The 25925-nt window shown below is 41.5% G+C and overlaps 2 protein-coding genes across 3 annotated transcripts; one reads left to right on the top strand and one right to left on the bottom strand.

Moving 5' to 3' along the window:
- The first annotated feature begins 210 nt into the window (after positions 1-210).
- Positions 211-5954, top strand: LOC121613859 (RE1-silencing transcription factor). The gene is made up of 3 exons (XM_041947538.1): positions 211-347; positions 1243-3495; positions 3662-5954. Exons 2-3 carry the CDS (start codon positions 1257-1259, stop codon positions 4333-4335), a joined length of 2913 nt encoding a protein of 970 aa, XP_041803472.1. The 5' UTR covers positions 211-347; positions 1243-1256; the 3' UTR covers positions 4336-5954.
- blnk (B cell linker) lies at positions 5758-25925 on the bottom strand. Of its 2 annotated transcripts, XM_041947539.1 has the most exons (24): positions 25727-25925; positions 25386-25448; positions 18640-18686; positions 15952-16017; positions 15325-15371; positions 14015-14043; positions 13819-13936; positions 13407-13510; positions 13230-13302; positions 13035-13118; positions 10264-10289; positions 10145-10173; positions 9959-10018; positions 9796-9823; positions 9634-9685; positions 9470-9530; positions 9355-9382; positions 9141-9171; positions 8695-8770; positions 8518-8546; positions 8313-8368; positions 8116-8199; positions 7871-8026; positions 5758-6276 (listed from the first exon to the last, which is right to left on the bottom strand). In XM_041947539.1, exons 1-24 carry the CDS (start codon positions 25793-25795, stop codon positions 6160-6162), a joined length of 1533 nt encoding a protein of 510 aa, XP_041803473.1. In that variant the 5' UTR covers positions 25796-25925; the 3' UTR covers positions 5758-6159. The 2 variants fall into 2 exon arrangements, with proteins under 2 accessions (XP_041803473.1, XP_041803474.1); XM_041947540.1 differs by lacking the exons at positions 18640-18686; positions 25386-25448; positions 25727-25925 and adding an exon at positions 16483-16635.

The raw sequence follows: 25925 nt of genomic DNA, 5'->3' as shown, positions 1-25925 counted from the left end.
GCACAGGAGCTGACTGTAGTTTAACTTGAAACTAATGGATGTGATGGTTGTAGCAACCAGCTGATGGCAGTTTGGTTGGGAAAAGTGGTTCATTAAGTGTCGCTTTTACAGCATTTCGGGTATGTTTTAACGTACGCCGACAGAAACCAATTGTCCCCACGTGAATTAAACGCTACATGACATTTGCATGAACACAGCTCGTGTCGGGCTGTAGGCCCGGGACGGGAGGACGGCTCTCTGTCGGAGGAACCAGGCTAAAGGCTAAAGCAGCTCACAGGCTGTAATCCCCGTATGAAACCATCATGGCTGCCACTCGCTGAGCTGTCAAGCTCCCCACAAAAGAAAAGGTAAAAACCGAGACAACTCCGCACAGAACTTGAGCTTCATGAGTAACCTCGACCACCCGGTGGGTTTATCTGCAGTAATAACTCGAAGCGAGGTTAAAAACTGCTGTGGCGTAACTTTGTGGGCACGTTTTTTAGTCTTCAAGTTATTTCGTCTTTGTAAGCTCTTGTCGCGTCGCGTTAATTCAAATCAGCCAAACGCTGTTTTCAGTAAACGTTTCAACAGTTAGCCCAGATGCTAAGTGGCGATGTGTGTTTGCACGCGAAAGCAAAACGGCTCGAGCTGTTTGTCGGTGGGACAGTTTTATCGTAACTTTGAATTCCCAAGGCGGTCGTTGCTCGGTACAAAGGCAGGCTCATCACTTTGTTGTGGTCAAATCAAATTGCACAATGGCAGCACGATTCACCGATTAACATGCTACTAAGAAGTGCTACCGCGGGCCATTCTTGTCTTTTTATTGGTGCATTTGTTAGTTTTAGGAGGTTTTGAATTGCACCTCCCACCGTAGCGTATTTGGTTGTGTTTTAAGCGGAGCATGAAGTTCATAACTATTGTGTGAGCAGGTGAGGGCAGTTTCCTGCACCTGGTGGGTGATTAGAAATGATAAGCTTGTTGTTTTACACCTGATGTGAATGTAATGAATTAATATCCGTGCAGAGGCATTTTTGAATCATAGCCAGCAACAGGTGGACTTAGTGAAGTCACATGCAGAGGAGGAATGTGAGTGCACCGTCTTTTTATGGGTTTCTGTAAAATTATGAAACGTCAGTCTCAACACAGGGAACATGCTGCTTCTTTTCATAACAAAAGTTAACTCATTTCAAAAAAAGCACTCCTGGATTTGTAGCATTTGTGAAGCTGTGATATGTGTTCGCTGACTCTCCCCTGCACTTTCAGGAACCTGTGAAACCATGGATTCGGTGGATATGAGCACAGTTACCTCCACAAGAAGTAAGAAACGGCGCGTCAACAGGAAGAATAGAGATCGGCACAAACGGCTCCACCTCAGGAAGACCGCCGTTCAGTCCCCAACTATGCAGACTGGAGATAAGCGTGGACCAAAGAAGATAGCAGAGGAGTGGGAGCAGAGCACGGTGTGGCCTTCATCAAAGAAGCCCCCCCAGGAAGCACAACAGAGTCAGCAGAGGACAAATGACAGTGGAAACACACTCAGGTTCACGTGTTCTCAATGTAGGGACAACTTGGAATATGTTCCCAAAGACTTAGTGAGACACTTTGAGGAAAAACACAGAGGGAGCCCACCAGTCTTTCCCTGTCATATGTGCACTTTTAGCACCCACGAGCTCTCCTACTTTCAGGTTCATCTATTAAGCCACAAGGACACTTTTTCTAGTTGCATCATTTGTAATGACAATGTTCAGCGCACATGGCCTGAATTCAGTGCACACCTGAGTATGTGTCACTGCCAAAATGGCAAGTATTCATGTGAAATGTGTCAGAAGTTCTCCACAGGTGACGTCATAGCGTTTTTAGATCACACGTATGTGCACAGTTTGGGCCGGGAAGGAGCGAGTGATGACCTGTCACTGCACACGAAGTTCAAGAAGAAGTTTGGCCCTGAAGCGACCACTCAGACTGTGCGTTGTCAGCACTGTGGCTACGAGGCATCTCAGAAACTGTTGATTGCTAAGCACATTAAAGCTGTCCATGTTTGCCCGAATGGTAATCAGAGGAAGAAGAAGAAGAAGGAGGTTCATTCCATAGCAATGAAACCAAATGACCCAATCCCAAAAATTAAACCTAGATTAACAAGAAGTGCAGTTAGGGAAATGTGTTGGCTGACACCGGACTGCCTTTCTCTGCCGGGGAGAGAATTCCTGGATAAATACTGCCATCTGTCAGATCCACAAACAACACTAGAGGAGACGCAACAGTTTTTGATGAAATCTGTTTCCGGGGAAGCCGGTGATCAGAAGTGGACCAAGGCTCTGAAAACCGTTCTGTCAAACGTCCCCCAAGATATGAATCTTCATCCGAAGTCAGAGAACGGCATCATGTCGAACTCCTCGGACCTTACTGTCCTGACAGTCAAGAACAAGATAACTGTGGCTCAGAACGGCGCCACATATGCTAAAAGGCTGAAAATGATGACGTCATCAGATAAGGAAACTGTTTTCCCAGAAAGTGCTGCTGATGATGCCCGTTGTGTCGTCGACCAAAATGCCTGTCAGTCTAATTTTAATGATCATACACCCGCCCCACAGACTGAAACCAAACTAAATAATGACGTCTCCACGCCAGCCCTGAACGAGCCATCTGAGTGCACTCAAATGCAGGAAAACCGAGAGAATCAGGAATTAAAAAACGATGAGGAAATCGAGGAACATGGTGAACACCATGAAGAGCCTATGCATGAAGATGAGATTAATATCTCCAGTGAGCTGAAGTTGACAAATGAGAGCGAAGAGCAGTCAACCATTCATAAAATTGTACCAAAAAAGAAGAGACGAAAAAGAAAGGCCAGATCTAAAAATGCGGATAAGAGATCAGCAGGAGTGGCCTTAAAGATAGTGTTAAAGAAGAATCCAGTGAAGGAGAAGCAGTGGGTGTCACAAAGCTCTCTGTCCCCATCAGGAGGTGGTTCGACGGATGAGTATTGCAGACTGCCAAGTTCTCATACAGCATTAGCGGAGACGGCGCAGATTCTTCAGAACACTGTGCTAACAGAAGCACAGCAGAAGAAATGGACCAAAGCTTCCAAGACGGACCTGCACGACCCCTCTGAAGCCATCACTTCCATTCCGCATTCAGAGCCACGCGAAGAACTAACCCCCAGTTGTGCTGCAGAGCCAATGGGGTCAAAGAATACGGACGGGAACACACCTGTCATGCTCGAAGGCGTGCTGTCAATGCATGAAGAAATGCACGGTGATGCAGAGAAGTCGCTGCCGTTATTGGAAGCAGAAGTTGACACGAGCGGCTCAGCTAGGCCAGGCCAGTCATCTTCCAGGGCTGCGGTGGTGACTGAAGTAGAAGCGTGTCCCGAGAATGCACCGCTCCAAACATCAGGCGGTGGCATGGACCGCCATGTGTCAGGCGATGGGATGAATTCAGCCGCTGACAGAGTGACTCCTCACAGCAGTCGCACCAAGTCTTCCCCTGTTTGCCAACCTGTTATTACACCACAGGGTAAGATGGCAAATTATAGTTTCTGCATAGGCATAATGGTTGAGTATTTAACATGCCGCAGCATTTTCTCTACATACATTTGAATGTTCAGTTTACGTTTACAATCAAGAGCAGTAGCAATATGAGTGAAATGCTGAAATGAGTGTTTTCCCCTTTTGTCTTGCAGGTAAGATAAACTCTGAAGATTTAAGCCTTGCTCTCTCTTCAGAGCAAGTTGTTGAGGGGATGAGAGGCGGAGAAGTGCCTGCAGACTGCCCAGATCTCCTCAGCAACACCAACTTACCCGCAGTGAAAGCCATCCAACAGGAGCCCTCACCAGCCTCTGAGCATCAGTGGCAGCCGGTCCCAAAAACCCTGGAGAGGACCCTGAAGTTAGTAGCCATAAGTCCATCTCAGTTGGTAAAGCGTCCAGCCGGAGACCAGCCTGTTGTGGTGCTAAATCATCCGGACGCCGACATCCCGGAGGTCGCCAGGATCATGGAGGTCATCAACAGGTACAGAGGAGAGGTGCAGAAGGTCATACTGTCACGGAGAACCGCGATCGCACTCTCAGCCATGAACGGTGAGGCCGCTAAGACGAAAGGCCCGACAGATGCCCAGCCTGACTCTGCAGGGCATGGTAAAAACTCTGTACAGGAGAGGTTCATGTTGAAACTGAAACTTCGCAGGCTGAGCAGGAAAAAGTACGAAGTAGTGGGTGCAGTCTCCCCGAGCGGGGACGCTGAGACGAAGTTTCGCTGCTGGTTTTGCGGCAGGGTCTTCGCAAATCACGAGTCGTGGATGACCCATCGGCAGCGACATCTGATGGAGTGGAAAAGGCCAAACTGTGAAAACTCTTAAATGTCTCACACACTGGATGAAAAAAAAAAAAAAAAACAGTCTGGAAAAAGATGACTTTGCAATACAACATAACAATAATGGAAACAGTGATAGCCAGCCTCCTCAGCTTTTTTAGGTCTTAATTATGATTGGTTGGTTTTGAGGAGAATCACATGATTATCACGCTTCCTGGAGGGTTCACATTCTCAGGGTAATTGAAACATTTACCTGTTGTCTCTCTCCCAGTTTGAGTAGCTTGATATAAACTCTTTGTAGATTATTTGTAAAGCCACAAGGACGTGGTGTTGATAATTTAGTTCTTTGTATAGTTTGTATTTTGTCTATGCGATATAGCTTTATTTAAGGTGATTTAAGTACACTGTCATATGGAATCTTTTATAGAACACTGTAATATGTATATTTGCCATACCATCTGAACTTTATGAATCAGTTTATGTACGGGTAGGCTTTATAGCGTGGTAGCTATCATATTTATGTTTCTGGAACGGGATGCAGAGACCCACAAGTTACTCAGATATACCAAAACTGTGTGTTTAACAAAAGGACAATAAGCTGTTTTATTCATCATTTATTTATGACTGTTAGTTTTAGCCTTTATATGCTTTTCTGTGTGTGTTCTTGGGCCATTGGAAGAATCAGTTTGTTTGTAAATTTTTTGTATAAACTCCAAATTATGTTCAAAGATAGTATTATCTGGAAGAGGTCTATTTTCATGCATTCATTCAGTGGAGGCAGATATCCCTAAAGACATGGTTCATTTAAAAAAGTAAACCTGTGTTTGTGACATCAGTGACATAACAGCAAAATCATTTTTAAATCTGGATTCAAGAGGCCTAAATGATTTCATCATGTGGTTGTTCCCAATGAGATTCCTCTTTTGACTTGAAATGATAATCTTATCTTTTAATTGCACTATGAAAGGAGGATTTATATTTCCTGTTACCTCACCTTATCAGGCCTAAGCCTTTGACAATCTCAGCCAGTGTCCTACTGTGGCTAAACATTTCCTTCTGCAGCCGTGATCCCTCAGTATTCTCAGCAAGGGAACAGTGGCTCCTCTGTCTGTCTCTCTGTGTGTGTGTGTGTGTGTGTGTGTGTTCATGTTATTCAAGGACCATTGGACAGATGCACCTGTCCTGTGTACTGATATTGTGCATGTATCCCTGTTTCTGGAGCGTGCACTTCAGTGTCACTGTGTATATCTACTTTTTTTCATTTTAGATATGAGATTTATAATTGTATATAGTCCAGATAGAGGTACTGTAAAATATTACCTGAGAATTTTCACCAAGTGCCTAGGAGTTTTTGTTATGCAACAGATGTGCATGAGTATATAGCATTACTTGTCGACCACAAAATAAATGAACCAGTTTGTCAGTTCCTGGTGCTGTTGTGTGATGACTGAAGATGTGAGCTGAGTTATGCAACACAAGAAAAGAATTTTATTAAAACAAAATATACAACCTTGTATTTTTGGCTCCCCAAAGTATTGCTGTCATAAACAAATGTCTACCTGTTTCCTTCAACTGCAGCAACGCTGTGTCTTCCCTTTCATTCATTTTAATTCACTGATTACTGACGGGGCATTAAGAAAACATCTAAATAAAACACGAGTTAAAAAGTCTTCCGAGTCAGTACTGCTTAAGTTCTGCATGGCCAGCTATGCAGGCAGCGCAGCACGCGATCCCGTTGACAGGACCTCAAGTTAAAAGGGAAGGAGAAAAGCATCATGCAATGAGTTCTGTAAACAATAGTGTGACAGTAAAGGGCGAGTTGGAATGCACAAGTCCAGTCACTCGACTGTTTGCCATCAGTGAGGGTCTTCTAGGGCGTCACTGGGTAGCACAGTCTGGTGGCGTCCTTGGTGTTGCTCTGGCTGTCAATGAGCACCAGAGGATTCCTCTGGTGGTTCTCAATGATGTGGGAGACGCTGCTGAAATACTGAAACCAAAAAACAAAACAAGTGATGAAGTGAGAAAAGTTTAAATATCCTAAAAATCACAATTTTTGTTTAATGAGCTCAAATTTAACATTTTCCCAACGTTTCCCGAAACATTTAAAATGATCTTGAAAGCTGGTTTACAGTATACAACCTGTGATGTACTGTTGAAACGGTTGATGTGGCTATTAATAATTAATGTAAGAACAATAATCAGTAAACAGAAAAAGCATCCTGTTTCAGCCTACCTGGTCACTGCTAATTAAATTGGACAACAGTTTTTTGTATATTTGGGTCAAACCAATGAATAATTCCCCCCTCATTTCAGTATTCTTACATTCAGTGTTCTGCCTGTATTTAACGTGTTTTGCACAAAAACTGCAAACATTTCCACAAAAACAGAAAAAAAACACAAAATCCACTAATGAACAAAACCATTTAGAATTGTTACCTAAATGTGCTGTTCACACTAACAGCTCCAACAGTGTACTGGCCTAAAAAACTGGATCCAGGCCTATTACACATTTGACGTTTTGACATGTCAGAAGGTGAAGCACAGCTGTAAATGGTAAAATGAATGATGGCTGAATTCCATTTAGCTGCTTAGGTTTCAGAGCCCTGGTATTGTTAATACTGGCTCACTGCCTTTAAAAGTGTGCTACTTTCTGCCAGCAATCCCACAATGCACACTTATTTCAGAGATGTGTGAATCACCGCTGCGTACTCTGCAGCAGTGAGTGACGACACAAAGAGCCGATGATTCGCGAGTGTCCAGCCACGGTCACACTTCCACACTTACTGGGACACTTGAATGGGACAGAGCCATCGCTAATGTGATCAGTAACACCTGTGCTTTTCCTTTTCCAGGTCAAAATGTGTGCTGTGAAGAGGGTCAGTGTGTGACGCAGGTGACGATAGGATTTCAGATGATCAAACATGCAGTAAAACCCACGTCAGCCTGCCAGACGGACATGAACACATGGGAAAATGTACACGTACATGTGAGTTTTGGTGTCCAGTAGTCTGACTCCCAGGTAAAGAAACATTATACTGAAATTATACTGATTATATTGAGTACACTATTTTTGTCAACTTCAAGTATACTTAGTGTACTGAAGTAATCCATGAGTACCACTTGAGTATACTTTAACTGTAAATAGTTGCTAAATTGGCACCTTTTCCAAACTTTAAGTGTACTGAAGTACACCAGTGAAAATCAGGATTCATGAGTACAAGTGTATTACTGTATATCACCAACATGTTGGGAATATACTTAAAATTAATTGAAATTCAAGTCCACTTTAGCTAAGCGTGCTAATATTATATTACAGAGGACTTGAAAATAAGTATACTTTTCATGAGTATACTTTGCTACTATTAAAAGTATTTGTAGTTTAGAACACTACAATTTGTAATACACTTAGAATAAACACCTTTTATAACTACTTTGAAATACCACTTTAAGTGTTGCACAATTACTATATTCATTTTTAATACATTTAAGTAGAACTTAAAGACACTTTTTCAAAGTGTCTGTCAAACATCCTTTCAGTCAAACACAGTTTAAATGAGAAAAAGAGAAGTCGTGCACGTTACCTCCTCCCCCTTCTTCTCTCTTCCCAGAGCGTACTGCTGAGTCGTTGGTATGAAGCGGACTGGGATGTTGTACACTCTGCCTTTGTAAAACACCACTAATGTATAAGGCTGCTGTGCATCATGACCGGAGCTCTTCCTCACCATGAACGCCCCGTCCTGAAACACAGGGCACTCACAGTGAAAGGCCAGCGGGGGGTTGTGGGATATAATCCACACACTACTCGTTTGGATGACTGTGCACTCACTTTATTTGAGCGGACCAAGGCATCGTCAGCAGTCTTGCGGTCACATGTGCTGGCATACCAGGATTTATGATAGACGTCGGCGTCCTGAAATAAAGTAAATGGAGAATAAAATGATTTTAAACTGGAGACTGGAGATATACTGTATGAATATAGTTTATGTTAATTATTCATCTTTACAATATAATGTAAGAACACACCTTATCTTGGCCTGTTGACCCGTTTTCAGCAGAGAAACTTCCTCTGTCAGCTGCTTCTGGACATCACAAACATCAAAATAATGCTGTTTTGTTCAATAATGTAGAACTGAGGCATCTCGATTCTGAACTTCTTTCACTTCACGTTAAAGTCAAACAGTATATGGGTGTTGACCTGCTGTGGGACACATGCAGGAGCTGTACTTACTGAGGGAGGTAAACTGTGGGAGAGGAATTCTGCAAGAGAGACCACAGACAGAGCCGACCGCAGTAAATACACAGCACAAAGCTGCGATTAAAGGCAATTTTCCTTCAGTTGCAAAGCATTAAAAATGTGCGTGCTCAGTATAATGCATAGCATAAAACTGTATGTTGCATTTCTCACTTTGGCCGCTTCAAGTCCAGGGAAAAAGCCTTTGGTGGAGGCGTCTGCTCAGTTTGCATCACAGGCGGCACTCGGCCTGTATAAATCCACACATATGGTAATTAGACTGTTTGTTTTTCTGCTTAGTAATAAGTAGAAATTGAAATCCACAAATTGAATATGTAAATAGTTTTTTCAGCTGTACATCTTTAACCTGCTACATTCCCTTTTAACTAGAACAGAATAGAAACAAGAAAATCTGTAATGACTTGTGTTTCAATGTAATCACCATCATCACTGTGTACGTCAATAAGTGTATGCATGTAAATAGATCATCACAGGACAGCGGGCCACATCCTGGCCTTCACATGGAGAATTCATTCACAGAAAACCCAGTGAGGAAAAGAAATGTGCGGAGGCAACATTTCACTGGTATGTACAGCATCTGAACTCATGTAAACACTTACTTTCAAATTCCCTAGGTTTCAGATCTGGCCTCTGCAAAAGAGTCACATTAAATGATATTCAGCATCATAAACTGAAGTACATAGTGCAATGTTGACAGACATCAGCTGATCACATGAAAAACAAGGTAAAACACAGCGAAGCCAAGATGATTTAATGTGTTATGAGGAACACATATTCAGAGCACGTGTTTTTTCCACTCTTTGATATTCCTACCGGCTTTAGAGGTGGCTTCGGTGACCTCCTGAGAGAAAAAATCAGGATCAGACAATCAGTTAATCCCTTCTTAAAGCTTAAAGAGATTACAGTATAGAAGCTAAGTGATGCTTACTCTCTGGGCAAAGGTTTGGGTCGGAGTGCAGGAGGACCCTCTGTGGGTTTACCACTGGTACCTGGAGGAACACACAATGCAATGATTCACCAGTTAGGGAAATATGTTTTTCCTCCTTCCACTGGCCATCCTCTAGATGGCGCAACAATGATTCTAATACTCACTATCATTCGGATCACAAACTTCATATTCATCGTCGTCTGTGGGCTCCTGGACCTGGAAAATCACAGTGCCAATAAGTCAGACTCCTCCTGACTGTGAAGCACACATTAAATCTCTGCAAGAAACCCCTTTTAAACGACATCTTGCACATTTGTCATACTTACAGTAGTAGGAGATCTTGACATATTCAGTCTGATGAGGAAAAATGTATTAGTGTTGTGATTGGAAAGCAACGCAATACTTCATAACAGACAGAACTGCACTGAATTTACAAATACGTCTCTTTCAGGCCTCTAAATGACATGCTGGCAGTGTTGGCTGTCCTACCTGGGGCTGGGTTTCGGTGGTAACGAATGTGACTGTGTAGCGGGGGGGATTGGACGCGGTCTGCAAGATAGATGTAATGACATGATTTGTCTCAGACTGTAGTCAGGTTTTTTTTCTAAAACATTGCATATTGTATGTCTGTACTATTACAAGAATAAACCAAAGTCAAGACAGTCTCAAACTGACCTGCTTGCAGGAAGAGACAATGAGCTCTCCTGTAAAGAGACCATAAAAAGGAACCACAATGAATTCAACTTATCAATGTACCTTAAAAAAATACTTGGACTACTGTTACATAAACGTACCTTTTGGTCTGGAACTTCATAAACGTCTGAAAAATAACCAAACAAAGCTAAAATGAGGCACACAGTAGAACAACAAAAGCCTTGTTTCAATGCTGGATCACATTGTCTTCATCACAATATGTCTTCAGATTACAACAGTCCCTGGCCTTGGGCATTTTTATGTGTTTTGACTAGCTGCTTTAGACTGTCTCCCATTATAGTGTATTAACAAAGACTTCCCATGCATTGTTTATAAGCTCTTCATTCAATACTGTAGACATAATGGAGGCCTCCATTTTCCCCTGTTACGCCACATAGCAGCGTAGCTCTAATGTTGGTCAGTCCACCACTTTGGTCACAACTGAGGTATGTCAACAACTATTGGATGGACTGCCATCCAATTAAGTTTCAGTAGACTGAAATTATGTGCAGGCATTCATGATCCCTAGAGGATAAATCCTAAAAATGATCACTTAGCCAGAGAAATATCTGTAGATCTGCTTGATGGGTTGATTCAGTGCAGACATTCATTCTTCCTGTATGATTCTGAAGACTTTGCTGATCGCCCAATTTTCCCTCTATCACCTCCACGAGGTTGACATTTGTGGTTTTGAGGGAATATGAAATGTGAATTTTGTACATGCATCCGTATCCCCCTCAGGATGATCTGTAATAACTTTGTACATTTGTTAACTTTTCATCTAGCGCCTTCATCAGGCCGGAATTTTAATTTGTCCATTAACTCGGGTTATGATGAAGTGTCTGCAAAACTATATATAAAATCAGGCTTTTCTGCAACAAATCTAAATTCAGTCATCGTAATAAAATGTTTGGAATTTCTTGCACTGAGGGTTTGGTCAGGGCCTAACCCATTAAATGTGGTCGGGGTCTATAGACCCCCATCTGCAAGTTCTATTGACAACATAGCAGCTCTACTCTCACAGTATTCTGATGTTGTATGAATTACTGTGGGTGACTTTAATCTGAATTGGCTGAATAATACATCTGATTATCTGTCTCCAGGATGTTCGTAGTAACCTTAGTTTGTCCCAGCTGATCACAGAGCCCACCAGGCCAAATTTAAAAGATTACTTCAGGTCTACTCTAATTGAGTTCATCTTTTCCAATAGGATTGATAAAATTACGGCCCACGGTGTCTTCAAGATAGGAATTAGAGATCCTTCCCTTGCAGCATGAATTACAGACGCTTGGTTAAGAAGACACAATCTCACACGAGTACAAAGACAAATCTAAGACATTTTAAAGACCAAGGCTTTGTAAATGATGCAGCACACATTATACATCTGAAATCTCAGATGGTGAACTGGGACTGGATTTTTTCGGCAAAAGAAAAAAAACCCCAAAACAATTTAGAAAAAATCCACATCGTCTGTGAGAAACAACTAAATCTTATTATTATTGAGACTTCATTACTAACTCCTATTCAAACACTGCACAATGTTGGCAAGCAGTTAACTCAAACCCAAACAAAACCACTGTTTCCCTACCTGCACATTTGAAATGTGATATCTGTTTGCTGATGCTGAAAAGAATTAACAGGACCTTTCTTATTTAAAATGACTGAGTATGCACCATGAACCACCATGGTCCTCAGTTTACCTTTCTCACCTTCTCACCTGGTGATGTATTTTAAGCATTGCAAGCCATTAACACCAGGAGTTCAACTGGGGAGGATGGATTGGATCCTTTTGCTCCATTTATCGCAGAGCTATTAACACATAGATTCAATCTTTCTATCACAACAGGCATATTTCCTAGTGTTTGGCAGTTGGTGTATGTCACTCCATCACAAAAAGGAAGTGATAGAAATGAAATTACAGACCGATCTCCAAATTTTCTTGTCTAAGAAAAATCCTCAACTCTTTGCTAAATAAGCGACTGAAGGCATTTCTTTCAATTCACTCTGGATTAAGTCCAGATTTAGAGATAATCACAGCACTATTTCAGCTATTACGATAGTTACACACAACATGGTACTTCATACAAATAAAGCTAAATTCATGCTGTTTACTTGAGACATTGATTCTAATAGTATACATATATCCACTGTGGAAAGGATCTAACGATGAGAGAGTTGCTGAATTTAAATATCTTGGCATGCGGCAGTCTTGACAACAAACTGAGTCAAAAAAGTGGCTTCTTTTACAGAAACAGAAGCAGCTTCCCTGTGGTTAGTAGAAATTGTTGAGGCAGTTTTCAGTTTTGGATTATGGGGATGTATTTTAGTGGAACTTCCCTGTGAAACACCTACACGCGCTCTATCATTCTGCCCGCAGATTTATTACTGATGACAGCGATGGTACTCACCATTCTATGCTGTATGATAAGGTGGGTTGGTCTCTGGCAGAGAGGTATAAAAAACACTGGCATTTGTTTATCTATAAAGACTTTGTCTGAAAGCTACCACCTTGCACTTCAGTGATGCTGAATCAAACTCATCAAAAGCTTATGCTTTAGATCCCTCGAGCACATTCTGGATTTGATAAGTCAGTCTTTTCTTTTAGTGTCTCAAATTCTTGATCTTTAATGACCTTTAACACACACGCGTGCTACTAACCCATGCACAATTGGATGCTACAAAGCCGCTAGCAGTGCTGTAGATGGTTTTATTTATGACACACTGTGAAATTAATCAGCACTATCACACTAACAGACTGTGGATGGTGTGTTAAACACAGGGTTTGACTCAGTGCAGCTTCTTAAGAGCAATAATTCTGGAGGTTGACTCCTTGTGACCTTGAGGTGCAGCATGGTTAATGTACAGTACTTACCAGGACTGGGCGGACACTCTGGCGAAGGTGTAGGCAGCATGGGAAGGTCCCTCCCTGCTCTGTTCCCACCATGCATAATAGGATCTGAGGTGAGGCATGCAGATAATCATTATTAGATTTTTATAGTAGCAGTCCTTGCAGCAGTAGTGTACTTCCAGCTGTCGTTCTCCTCGACTAATTGGATGTGCAGCTTACTGGGAGGTGGATTCTCTGCAGGTTCTATGTAGTTGTCGTCATCGTTGCTGCCGTCTGGATTGATGTAGTCTTCCTACAAAACAACAAAGACAACATATTCGTTGTGAAAATGTGGCTGTGTCAGCCTGCAGTACAGTATTTATGTGAGCTTGAGGGGGAGAATCAAAGTTTCTTTACATCATCACTCTCCACATGGGTGGGTTCAGGTGGCAGTTGTTTGGAGGCTTTGCTCGGGCGGAGGGGCTTCCTGGGTGGCCGGTGGGGTCGGTTACGGCAGTTGTCTTGAAAGGAGAAGCAGCAACAGAAAGAGTACATCAGTATTTGCATGAAGCATCATTTTGCGGCCTTGGCTCGACAGTGTCTAATGAACCAATGCAGCTTCAGCAGGAAGAGAGTGATTGCTGCAAAGGAGAAGCTATTGAAGATATAGAAACTGTGTGTGAAAAAGGAATCAAAGCTCATGTTAATTTCGTCATCAGGAGAACCAATGATGTTGCCATAAAAATCAACACTTAGCCATGGTGAAAAAGAAGGTTTTGGGTTTATGTGCAGATATAAATAGTTCTTCATGTCCAATGACTGCACTGACCAAGATACTCCCCCCTTGGGAAGGAAGCAGAGGGAGTTGTGGTGAAGACTCTGTGGCTGGGAGGCGGCTCGTAGCTGTCATCCTGGTCCTCACGTGGATCCTCATACATGTCATTATCCTGGGAACAGCGTACTTGTGATGTTTCCAACAAATCAACAGCTGAAATCACTCAAAGTTCACATTTTTCCCAACTTACGTAATCAGGTTCAGACAGTTGGTCATCATCTGTAAGCAAAGACATCGGAGGGGATTTCATTACAAAGAGGGTCCCCAGTGTGTAAAAGCAAACATTTAAACTGTGGATTTTCTTAAGCCCAGATAAGTGAAGATATTAAGTACCAGCATTAAATTCATCTGAGCAGGTGTCAGAGTGCATTTTCTAATTTTAGAACAAAGTCAGCTTCTGTGTCGAGGAACTGTGGCCTCCCCACCTCTTCAACTATGATCGCCCACATTTGTAAAACACAGACACAGAAAAATGATGCTGAGTTACAGTTAAACTGAGTTACAAAACTCCAAACTCTGGACTCTTCAATTCTGTCTTAAAACAACACTCACATACCCATATGTACGAGTGGCAGGCAGGTATGCATCTTTCAAAATGCGCCCTTGTGTACCAGGCTCATCAATACACGTTTCTATTCTCCATGTGTTTCTTGTCCCATAACATGTTTGACCCAATAAAGTAACTGTGAGGGATGTCCAAAAAACCCCCCAGACTTTAAGCAGATACCTTTGCAATCCACAACCTACACAGAAATGTCAAACTGAACCCAAACAGCTGAAGAGACTTTTCTCTGAAAAGTGGCTGCAACATGTGCCGTGGCTAAAGCTAACGATGAGCCCACCGAAATGTCGTGCAAGATATGCTGTTCACATCCCCATCTAGCAGACGGAACAGGTGTGTTTTATACAAGCTCAAAGTGTTTCAGTCATCCATTATTTGATCAACATGAAAGGAGTGAGGAGCACACGCATGTGGCACAAGCTGTCGCTAACAAACAAGCTAGTCAAGCAGAAAACCAGTAGCCTGCGTGCTGCACGGTGAAACAAGTTGAACGAAGAGTAATCAGAGACTCTACCAAGGACTGGGAGGTGCATCTTCATCATCTACCATACAGGAAGCTCCAGCAGATGTTAAAAGACTCCCTTCCTGCAGTGACATGATTCTGAGGTAAGTGACGGGGGGCATCATCCACTGTTCTCAGCTGAAGTTAATGAGGTTTCAACAGTCTGATTTAGACAAATCGAGTGGGCATCTTCCAAACCTGCACTGTTTCCTACAATGTTTCCTCGCTGGACTTTGGTGTGACATACTGGCATTTGAGTATTGTTATTAGACAGACTTGAGTACAGATGTTCTTGATGTCTGTGCATCAAACACCGGACAACACTCGACTGTGTTTTCAGCATAATGTATGAAATTATTTGACAACCACCTGTCGTGGTGGCATCTGCAGAGACTCACGTTTCCTGTGGAACCAGTGATAACGAGTCCGTTCTTACCTCCGTAATCTCTCGCTGGTACTTTTGGAAGTGGTTTGCTTTTCAGTCTGCCACATAGAGAGATACCGACATCAATGACTTAACAGTGGTTTGACAGTGTGAACACTCCCCCTTATTATTAATACAAGATATGAATTGAGATTTGAATTTCAAGTGGAATTGTTTGACTAATGACACTTTGTCTTGCTGCCAGACGCCTGTGCTGTAAATCTGTGAAAGGCCTGTATTTACATGAGCCCAGTTAGCAGACTGATGTGCACATTTACCAGACAGGATGAGAATAAATGGCTTCTGTAACAGGAGTCATTGTCATATCTATCCTTTTGTGCCTGAAGACGTCTCAATTCAGGAAAGGAAAGTGAGAAAACAGCCATCTGTTGATGTTATTTTTGGGTTTGTGGGTATCTCTCTTATTCCAACGGTTGTGAAAGAGGAATTGACCTTCTCCACTGATGCATATATTCACCACAGAGACTTTTTACATCTCCAGACTTCTCCAGATTTGTCTCCTACTTAACGACACACGTAACTTCAGGCTGATATATTTCCACTGTGTTTTTTGTCCATAATATTAGCTTGTAGTACCTTAAACAGAGCAGTAAAGATCTTGAAATTCTCGATACTGACCTTCTAAGTTTATTCAGCAAGCTGCCGTCATTTTTCTTGATGTCTTGAACAATCTTCTGAAGCTGCCTGGAAAACACAGAAAATGAAGTTTGCAGTATGATGAGCTGAACAAAACTAGAAATAATAATAAGAATAATGATAATAATAATAATAATAATAATAATACATGACCTTACAGTTTTTGTTTGAACCCTTTTGTTGCTTGTGGAGAAAATGTGAACAGAAGTCACACAGTATTTACTTTTGTTTTGTGGGTAACATAAAGGGACTATAACAGCGGTACAACCCTGGGTACCAGAATGCTAAATAAATGAACCTTTAGAGACAAAAATGTAAGAAATTGTGGTTTCAGGTATTTGCAAAAAGTGATATTATGTCATCGTCGCTTCAAGTTCAAGTTCTTCATTTGTCACATGCACAACAATCACACTGAAGCAGTCGCTGGCAATGAAATTACTTTTCCTCGAGCCCCCTGAGGAAGGAGCAAAGAAGAAGAAGAAGCAAAATGTCAAATGAAAATGAAGCTCTTACCGAATTTTTGCTGTAGCAGGAGCAGCGAGTTTACCTAACGTCTCCATATTCATGTTTAATCTGAGAGTTTACATTTTCGGGCCTCGTGTGTTAAGTGTGTGCTGGCAGAGTGTTTTCAGAAATGTAAATGAACGCTGTGTTTGGCACAAGTCACGTCTTTGTCACAGAGGGGAGGGAATTCATTCTAGCCAGGCGCTGCAAGAAAAATCACTTCTCTTTTCCACTCCCTGTCTCTCACATACGTACCCAAAAACACATTTCAGTCAACACAAACCTCTTGCATCACATTTCCATTCCATTTCCACACTGCCACTTTAACCGCTGCTGACAACAGATCACCTGAATGAGGTTGCTGGAGGAGGCCTTCAAGTTAGTGGGAGGCATGTTGGAACAGTTTTTACCAAGGTCGACCATGCACTTGTGCCTATTTCACATGCAAACGTCTCTTTTGACTTTGATTTCTTAACATTCTATCATCTGCAAAGAACTATGGCCGTGTTTAAAAAGGCTTCCTCAAGAGAGACACACCTTTTATTCAGTGAGTCAGTGTAAAGTGGGTGCATGTTAATCCACCACTGTTTCCAGCTTTAAAACAGGTCTGTGTGTAAGGTCATCAGTAGTGCGTCATGGAAACCACTGTGTTGTAATCCTAAGTGCTTTCTGTTTATTGGAGGGCGAATATAAATGAGTGTTCAGCCTTTTCCTGTCAGATGATCCACTACAGCGTGTGTGGGTCAAACCCCCTCCCAAATTAATGTCAGCTCTATCGTGATCACAGTCAGCAATTAAAACAATTAACGATACAGTTTGGGATTTGAAGGAACCAACTGCGTATGATTCATGATGAGGAAAAAAAAGGTTTTAGTGAAGAGCTGCTCGGTTGAAAATGAATGCGAAACTAGTTGTAAGCTTATGGGAAACTCCTGTCACCTCACTAAGATTTTTAAGTGTTTTCCAGTTCTCAACATGGAGCTACATCCTTACTGTGTCACAGACTGGGTGAATGAGTGCCAACAATTCCTGCCTATGTGAGACAGCAGAGAATCTTGTGTTGCTGTATATAGTAACCTACTGTATGTCATTACAGTTTTTTTTTTATTAATATTGTCGATGTTTTAGACAGTTTGACTGTCTAAGAGGACCAGTGGATTTTCTCCATGCTGCAGCAATAACAAGTCACTTCCTGGTTCAGCAGGTATATGGTTAGCCACATAAAAACAGGAACTCAAAGGCCAAGTATGGAAGCCCAGGGCTGCCAATACCACACCGATATGCCCTGTATACACCTAAACTGAGATGACATTTTTGCATGCATTTTAGCACCATTAGTGTCAAAAATTAAAACGTCAATCAAAATGATCCAATTTAATATAGATAAACACACAAAAAACAACCTGTGTAGGTGAAAGAACAAAGCAGTTAAAATGAAACTGAACGAGAATCAAACTTGGAAATGGATTTTAATTGTTGCATTTCAAGTTTTTAATGATTTAACACTTTTTCTATTTAGCTTTTAGCAGCAATGATGCATTTTCAGACACAAAGATGTTGATTTTTCATTTCATTTTTTATTTTTTTTGTTTAATTACTAAAAATATACCATTTACAAATATTAAATTAAAAGTAGAAATTGATACACACATTGCGATGAAGTTTCAGTTTGCCTGACTGATTCCACTTTAATAGTGTCAGACATTTATTTATGTGAGACACACTCACACACACACACACATGCACACGCACACACACACACACACATGCATACACATGGGGATACATGAACAGGAACATAACTCACAAACAAGAACAAACACACGCAGACAAATATGCAGGTGCAGCCTGGCCGACACACACATACACACCACACACACCAAACAAATACATACATTAAGCACACTGTAACTTTATTTTTGAGGCATCATCTTATTTATTAAGTATGAAGCTTTTTATACTTCATCAAGCAAAAATAATAATAGTAATAATAATAAAGAGAGCATGTTATTCTTTGTTTTTAACCTCAGTGTTCCAGAAATGTTTTACTCTCATGACAGCAAAAGGAGATAAGAGAAGCATTGACAGGGAGTACGGAGGTAAGGTGGCACGAAAGGGAGGTAAGATTGAGGTGTGTGATGACAGCGGTACAAAAGTGTCACTTACGGTTGGTGGATGAGACTGAAATTACTCAATTCACTGTCAGACAGGCTCTGTGGAAGCAACAGAGAAATCAGGTGTAAACACATGGTGACAAGTTGAGGAACAATTAGACGCTGCAGAGGTGATAAATGACTGTGATTCCTGATGGCAGAGATAATAATGCAAGTGTGTAAAGGCTGCAGTTCAAACACATCATGCATCACCCCTTGGCTAACAGGAGATGGCAGCATCTCACTAAGGGCCATTTCAACAGAGCATTTAATTTCTCACGTGTAACCCTCATGTTATTTCTAAGCTACACCAAAAAAGGAGGGACATTATTAGCACAAACACACAGGATGACAGCCGCAGGGTCAGAGATGGTTACAAATAGTACATAAATACATATATAACACCTGGAATTGTCAGTATTGTCGTTCATATACTGAACTCCATGGAGAAGTTGCCTGGCTTAGATAAAGAGCTCAAAGATAGCATCACACTTGAGGATGGGTGATTAAATACAAATCATTTTAATGATGTAGTGTATGGAACACATTTAATGCCGCAATTTAATCAAGACATATTTAGAAACACACTGGTGGTTCACAAACTGACATGATGAAGGACACAGAGCTGACAACACTAAGAAAATGACAATAAAAAATAAAGCAAAGACAAAAGTGTGTTTTCTAGTTTCCCTTGTTTTGTGAATTAACACTGGTGACCCTAGAGTGAAGAGCTTCCTCCTGTAAGCACACAGTATTGTTTTTGTAACACGCTGCACACCAACGCCGTCTTACGCAATTTCATAAATTGTCAAACATTTAAAAAAGTTTATCTGGCTGCCTGCTGCATTGTAATTTTTGGTCGCATTTAATGTCTGCTTTGGAGTAGGGCAATTGGGATTCGTAAATGAAAGGAAATGATTACCATAAAATATGCAACAAATCCAGCTAAATTATGTATTTCCCTCTTCATTCATAATTCATTGCTCCAGGTCGTTCCTTGCTCTGTCTCTTTCCTCTTTCATATTTGCTGTAATGTAATGAAGATCCATGACAACAAATGTTTGCGGAAGTCCGGGTGCTGTGCACTTAAGTTTGTAAGCTGTCAAATGAACAGAGAGAGGCTTGTGATAAGAGGTTAACATGTGAGGCTTGAGTCTAATATGGCTGGCTAATTTAGATATGAATAATGTATTGATGGCCCTTTATCGGCAGAGTATTCTGTGAAACAAGGGTAATGATGTACTATTAAGTTGCATGTAGTTTTTCAAAGCTGTTTGTGATTTATATGAGATATTCCACAAGGAGGGGCCCGGCAATGTGGCTCACGTTACCTTACTGCGTGAATAAGGGAACCCTGGTGCAACAAAAGGATGTGTTACCTTTAGGAATAAGCTCATAGTGCGGTGAAAGCAGAGCTGGAGATTTAATAATTTGTAAATCAGACAGTAAGATCACTTAATATGAAAGGCTTTACCTCCTTCAAAGTACTGAACCTTGGCCTCACAGATACGCACTTGATCATCCCACTGGCTTACAGGAGAAAAAAAAAGGTATCGTATAAAATCAGACTTAGCCTTTTGACACAGAATAAAATATCAAATAGTCCGCCCCAGTGGATACTCCCAGGCACTGCTCCCACATTGAATTATTTATAGGAGTGTCTGTGCTTGTTCAAATGAGACACAACAGCTCTACAAGCTACAGCCTCTTCATTGTACAATAGACCATGACCCCTCACTAAAAACAGCACTCAATCACATCTTCATTTTTCACAGATTTTTATAACTTGCATGCAGCACAGTTAGCATATGAGAGCAAAAGCCACTGTCTCCGTGTCCCAGTCGTTTTCTAGCCTGAATTCTTGCTTGCAGTGAAGTGATTTGTGTGAACAGCAATGCATGTGCATGCCAGATTTTCAGCTGAAGATCATGTGTGTAATTGCTCCGTTGGTCCTCATAGATATCTGTTTTCTGCTTCCTTCAAATCGATCATATGTAGAACGTTAGGATTTCTGACACTGGCACCATCTGGTGGGACTATTAGCAACACTACAAGTCTACAATCCAGCTCGACGCTCGGTGAGGTCGTGGTCGGATACAGTTGTCCTTTGTTTGTTTTCTAAATCCTTTGTTCCAACAATGCTATCATGCTGTTCCTTAGCAGGTATGATGGGTACCATGTTCCCCCCTCTTAGTTTAGTGTGTAACAAAGTACAGCCAAGGCTACTGGAAGAAGTTTTACAGATATTTCAAAAGCAAAAGTTTGGCCAAATCACAGATCTATTAAATTAAATTATCTGAATTTCCCCTCTGGGGGATCAATAAAGGATGATCTAAATTTGACCTGCTGCTGGCACGAGATGAAAAGTTAGGATCTCACCAAAGTCATTAGATTTATCTGTTGTGCATCATGAACGTCTGCACCGAAGTTCATGTCAGTCCATCCAGTAGTTATATATATATATATATATATATATATATATATATATATATATATATATATATATATATATATATATTTCAGTCTGGACTAAATTGGTAGACCTACTGACTGACAGACCAACATTGCCATAGAGCTGCTTTACCAGCTTGGCTAAAAATACATTCTGGGGGCAACACTGACTGCCAGGATTATTTCTCTTGTCTGAAAATGAGACATAATTTGAAACAGACTACAATCATGTACACATAATGGCTTTAAATCATAGTACCTAAAGCAACCTGGTATGGTGTACATGTAATGATATAAATTAATTACAACGGCTAGAGCTATTTCCTTGAGGTTCAGAGAGGTCGTTGCTGTAGGACATCTCTGCATGGATAAGGATGACCACAGACACTCACAAAGCTCTGGTTACAGCTGCCAAAGTTTAAAGCACATAACCCGGCAAGTACACAGATTTTAACAAGAGTTCTGTGTCAGTGTGAAATCTCAATTCCACCTTAAAACAGGCCCATGGACGACCACTCTTTGTTCCTGTTCACGTGGGGCTGCCTGTCCTGCTGGGGCGGCCAGCGGTGAGAGGAGCAGAGGGTTCGACACATGGGACATTTGTTTATGCTTTTCTTTGAAATGAGTTTCATTTCACGATAGAGAGAACAGCTTTGCAGCAACACGCTCACAAAAGTACCTTTGGTTGTTTCCCAGCAGCTGCGCAAGGTCCCATGACTGTCGTTAGGTGGGACACTTTCCACATGTTCACAAATCCACGCTAAATGCTCCAAAATCACAAGTGTAACAAGCTAATTGTGGTTCAAGGTGTTTTCTCCTTTCAGACACCAAGACTCTGCTCTGTTTCCTTTATTACTCATGACGAGGGGACTGTGTCAAAATTCAAATGAGACTGTGAGGCTTGGCTTGGACTACATTAGCACCAAATCTCTGTTGAGAATTACATTTCTCTCTTTTAACTATAGCCTATATATATATTTACAAAGCTTTGTTGAGCACATGTCATTTGTATTTCACTGTAAATGTTTGATACCAACAACAAAGTGAAATATATTGAAAATATGAGTACATAGGCTGTCTTTTACTTTGAGTGGCCTTTGTTTGCAGTGTAGATGTCATCATACGCAGCTGAAAACGCCATCCTCGCGCAGCAGCCACACACAGCCAGCGTCACAAAGATAGAGGCTGACAGTTCATTTGATCTACTATGTATCTCTTTTAACCTGTCTGCCTGCGTGAGCGAACACGGCATCAAAAAGATGGAGATTACCTTTATTTGCAGCGCGCTGACTGACTGTCCACGCTGGAGCATACAGCCGCCTACCACTCAGACAGAGCCGCTCATTCTTACCACCGTGATGAAGAGATGTTGTAGGTGTAATGTGAAGAAGGTGGATTCGAGGCAGAGCCAATGTTGTCTCGTAAGAGCATTTTAGATCCGTACTTGTGTCTATTTACTTGAGGATTTTATGACCTTTGCTCCTCATACTGTATAAACATCATATGAATTTGCAAAGTGAGCCAAAGGCAATGCTCAGCACATTCACTTAATGACATTCAGTGTCCAGAGTCCAGACCTCTCTGGCCTTAGACACAAGCTGAGTTACTGATGAGTCAAGCAGAACTTAACATAAAAAATTATTCGTCCCTATCTGCTGCACTTCCGGCTACGAGACAAATGTTGGGATCATGCGCTTTTAATAAATTCCCAGGAATGTGTCCTAATTGTACTGGTGAAGAGACGTATTATGAATTTTAAATTTCCCTTCCAGACATGTTTTAAGACCCAGAAATATTCTCAGTTGAATGACATTTTGTTGGATCTGATCGTTCTAAAAGAAAAAAAAGTTCAAGATGTCTGCTGCCTCACTGAAAAGTCCAAGCTCAGTGTACGGTGTGCACGTTGTGTAAGTTCCTCACTGGACCATGATTGCCTTTCCAAACTCGTGATGAAACAAAATCGTGCTTGTACAAACTGTGTTAAACTCTGATTTAAGGTGACATTTTTGAGCGGAAGGGCTTTCCGAAGTAAAAACAAAACATGCAAATATACAAAAAATCTGTTTTGTTTGACTTGAATTTATAACAAATCTGTGATATTCAACCGACACTAAAACATCAAAGCTTACAGTTGCTTTTGTGAAATCCCCCTGCAACGGGAAGTGACATTTCACTGCCAGACGCCACACGCAGCTTTGTCAGCAATAGAAGAGGAACTCGATAGTCACAGCACTCGTAACTGAAGAGTGCCACCTACTGGAACTGACTTCATCAATAGGACATCCAAGATAAAACATTCCTCAACGGTGACGAATGCCTTTAAAGCAAAGGTGTTTGCAGATGTAGTTTTACCACTGTTCTAACACACACCAAGTGAAGTGTGTGGCAGGAACAACGCACAAGGACACACAAGGAGAAAGAGACAAATCACTCTTTTTATAGGCAGAAGGCTCTCTCATTGCAGTATACTGATCAGGGAGGCCTCATCCATCAGCTAGCTCATGCCCCACTTCAGAAAAAAAAAAAAAAAAAAATCACCCCCTGCCTCCTCCAGCAGTGAATAATAACACTAACCAAATGAACTGACTAATAATAACTAATAAAAGTAGAATTAGACTGAAATCAACAAAAGATTCAGGTTATAATGCATGCATGTATGTCACTTAAGAACTAAAAATGACAACCTGCTGGTGGCGCTAAATGCAAAGTCAGAGGTAGATAAGTAAGCTTCACCCCCTGGCGACCACTGATGTCTGTGCAAAATCTCACAGCAATCCATCCAAGAGCTGTGTAGATGTTTCAGTCTGGACCGGAATGGTAGACCGCCTGACATTATCATAAAGCCACGCCGCTCGAGGGGCTAAAAATCAAACACAGCAAACAACAGTGCACACAACTAGGCGCAAAAATTGAACTGATAGTGTGTGACTGTGAATGTTTGTCAGACTCTGCAGCCTTGAAGCTGGTTAAATTGACGGTGCGTGAAGCCAGCGGTGCAGCCCCGGTGAAATATTCGTGTTCAATACTGCGCGGTTTACCTGACCTTAATAGAGCCCAGGTGCGCTGGCTGGAGCTGGAGCTGCGGGATTTATCAATCAATACACATACTGTATGTATATGTATTTTTCAGATCTGCACTGGTTAACTTGCACATCAAAGCCTCAAGCTATGAAACATTAATCATTCTGACTGCTAAAAATCCACAGTGAGCATATTTTAAGGGAGATATGCCTGTCAGATATAGGGGAAATATTTCCATGATGCAATATCCCACCTAAATGGAATCAGTTCAGGGTCAGTGAATAATGAATAGAAGAGCAGACTGTTGCTCTCATTTGTCAGCAAGTGTTTTTAAGTGGCCACTATTAAGACGCGTATGAATAAATGCTTGTAGAGGCATTCCAATGCACAGGAAGTATTATTAGGATCCTCAAAATAATATTAGGAAGTTAGAAACCCATGCTTCAGTTATTTCACTGCACAAAATCCTCTTTAAACATTGCCCCTGATGACTGAAGCAGATTTAATGATACTCACTTAAATAAGTAGGGATCACAGCTTTATTAGCCTTAAGTCTCATTTCACAGTTCTTACTCTCTGCCAAACTGACACACAGGCGGTTTCCACCTGCACTCATTGTCTCAGCGTGCTGAAACACTGGTAGGACCTCAGAGACTGTACACACAACGCGGCCGATTCAGATAAAGCAATGTGAGCGATTTCAAAGCAGAAGTTGCAGCTGATTTACACACTTCCATACCAGGAGGGCTACCGATTACACATGAGAAGCGTTTGGGAAGTAATACATGCAAGTGGCTTTACACTATGTTTCATATCCTGTAAACTCTTCTCTGTTTTTCAACTTTGGACATTTGCAGTGCAGCAGTGCAACTCAGGATTCATACTAAAAGTTTATTCTTCAATTTATTCAAGAAATATAAATGTTAAAGGTTCAGGATTCAGCTATATCTGAACAAGAAAAACAAACCCTCCAGCAGTCACATTTGAGTTAGAAAAAAAAGTGAGAGTGAAAACGTTTAGCATTGTAAACTGGACTTTTACAGTGTCACAGCTGGACAAATAGCTGAAGGAAATGTAATTATTCTGCTGTTTTTAATACCATAATCAGAATAGTAATTGCTAGGGAGGATTTGTCCGTTTTGATGAAATTAGAATAACAAACTGAACACGGCGCAACGCTGATATGATGCTGAAGCGATTAGTAGATTATGTAACTGCGAGCGGGACAGAACCAGTATTTTCTGTAAAACTCAGGTGAAAGACGGAAAATGTGAGGGATTAACTCACCAAGAGCCTCTGTCCATTAATTCCCAGTCTGTTCACGGTGGCAGCACATTCTTGCATTCTGTTCTGAGGGCAGTAAACACATATTGATTTAGTTTCCTGAATGAACTACACAGATTAACTGAATTTAATTCCATAATGCTTGTCTCCTGGTCCTGTTTATTTTAACCCTTGCTTGAGCTGTATATGTACAGTATGTCTAAAGAGAAATAGTCAAACATGAGATCACACCTTTAGCCAGAATGAACTTTTAAATGATGAGGAAACAGGTCAACATTAGCCTCCATTGGTTCTCTGATAGCGCCTCTATTTTTGTCTATTTTCTCTACTTTTCTTGTACTCACCTTGCACATGAAGAAGGCTACCTGCGCCTGGTCCCACCCCTCACACTCCTCTCTGGATGGCAGGTTCATTTTTTTCTCAACAGGGAACCTGTGAGCTAGAGCGTGCTTCTGGAAGTACAGTAATAGACTGACCCGTCACGCACCGCAGCTCCCACACTCCAGCCAGCTTCAACAGGGAGAAGTACACACAGGGAGGTCA

Source organism: Chelmon rostratus, chromosome 11, assembly GCF_017976325.1.
Source record: "Chelmon rostratus isolate fCheRos1 chromosome 11, fCheRos1.pri, whole genome shotgun sequence".
Taxonomy (NCBI): domain Eukaryota; kingdom Metazoa; phylum Chordata; class Actinopteri; order Chaetodontiformes; family Chaetodontidae; genus Chelmon; species Chelmon rostratus.
Note: the sequence above shows the minus strand (reverse complement) of the source record. Positions and strands in the feature narration are given on the sequence as shown.

Coding starts and splice junctions, on each gene's coding strand:
- LOC121613859 (XM_041947538.1), top strand. CDS start 1,257: ATGGATTCGGTGGATATGAGCACAGTTACCTCCACAAGAAGTAAGAAA. Junction 3,496..3,661: donor ACCTGTTATTACACCACAGG/GTAAGATGGCAA, acceptor TTTGTCTTGCAG/GTAAGATAAACTCTGAAGAT.
- blnk (XM_041947539.1), bottom strand. CDS start 25,795: ATGAACCTGCCATCCAGAGAGGAGTGTGAGGGGTGGGACCAGGCGCAG. Junction 13,511..13,818: donor CCCAAGGGGGGAGTATCTTG/GTCAGTGCAGTC, acceptor TCTCCTTTCAAG/ACAACTGCCGTAACCGACCC. Junction 8,369..8,517: donor CCCACAGTTTACCTCCCTCA/GTAAGTACAGCT, acceptor TGTGATGTCCAG/AAGCAGCTGACAGAGGAAGT.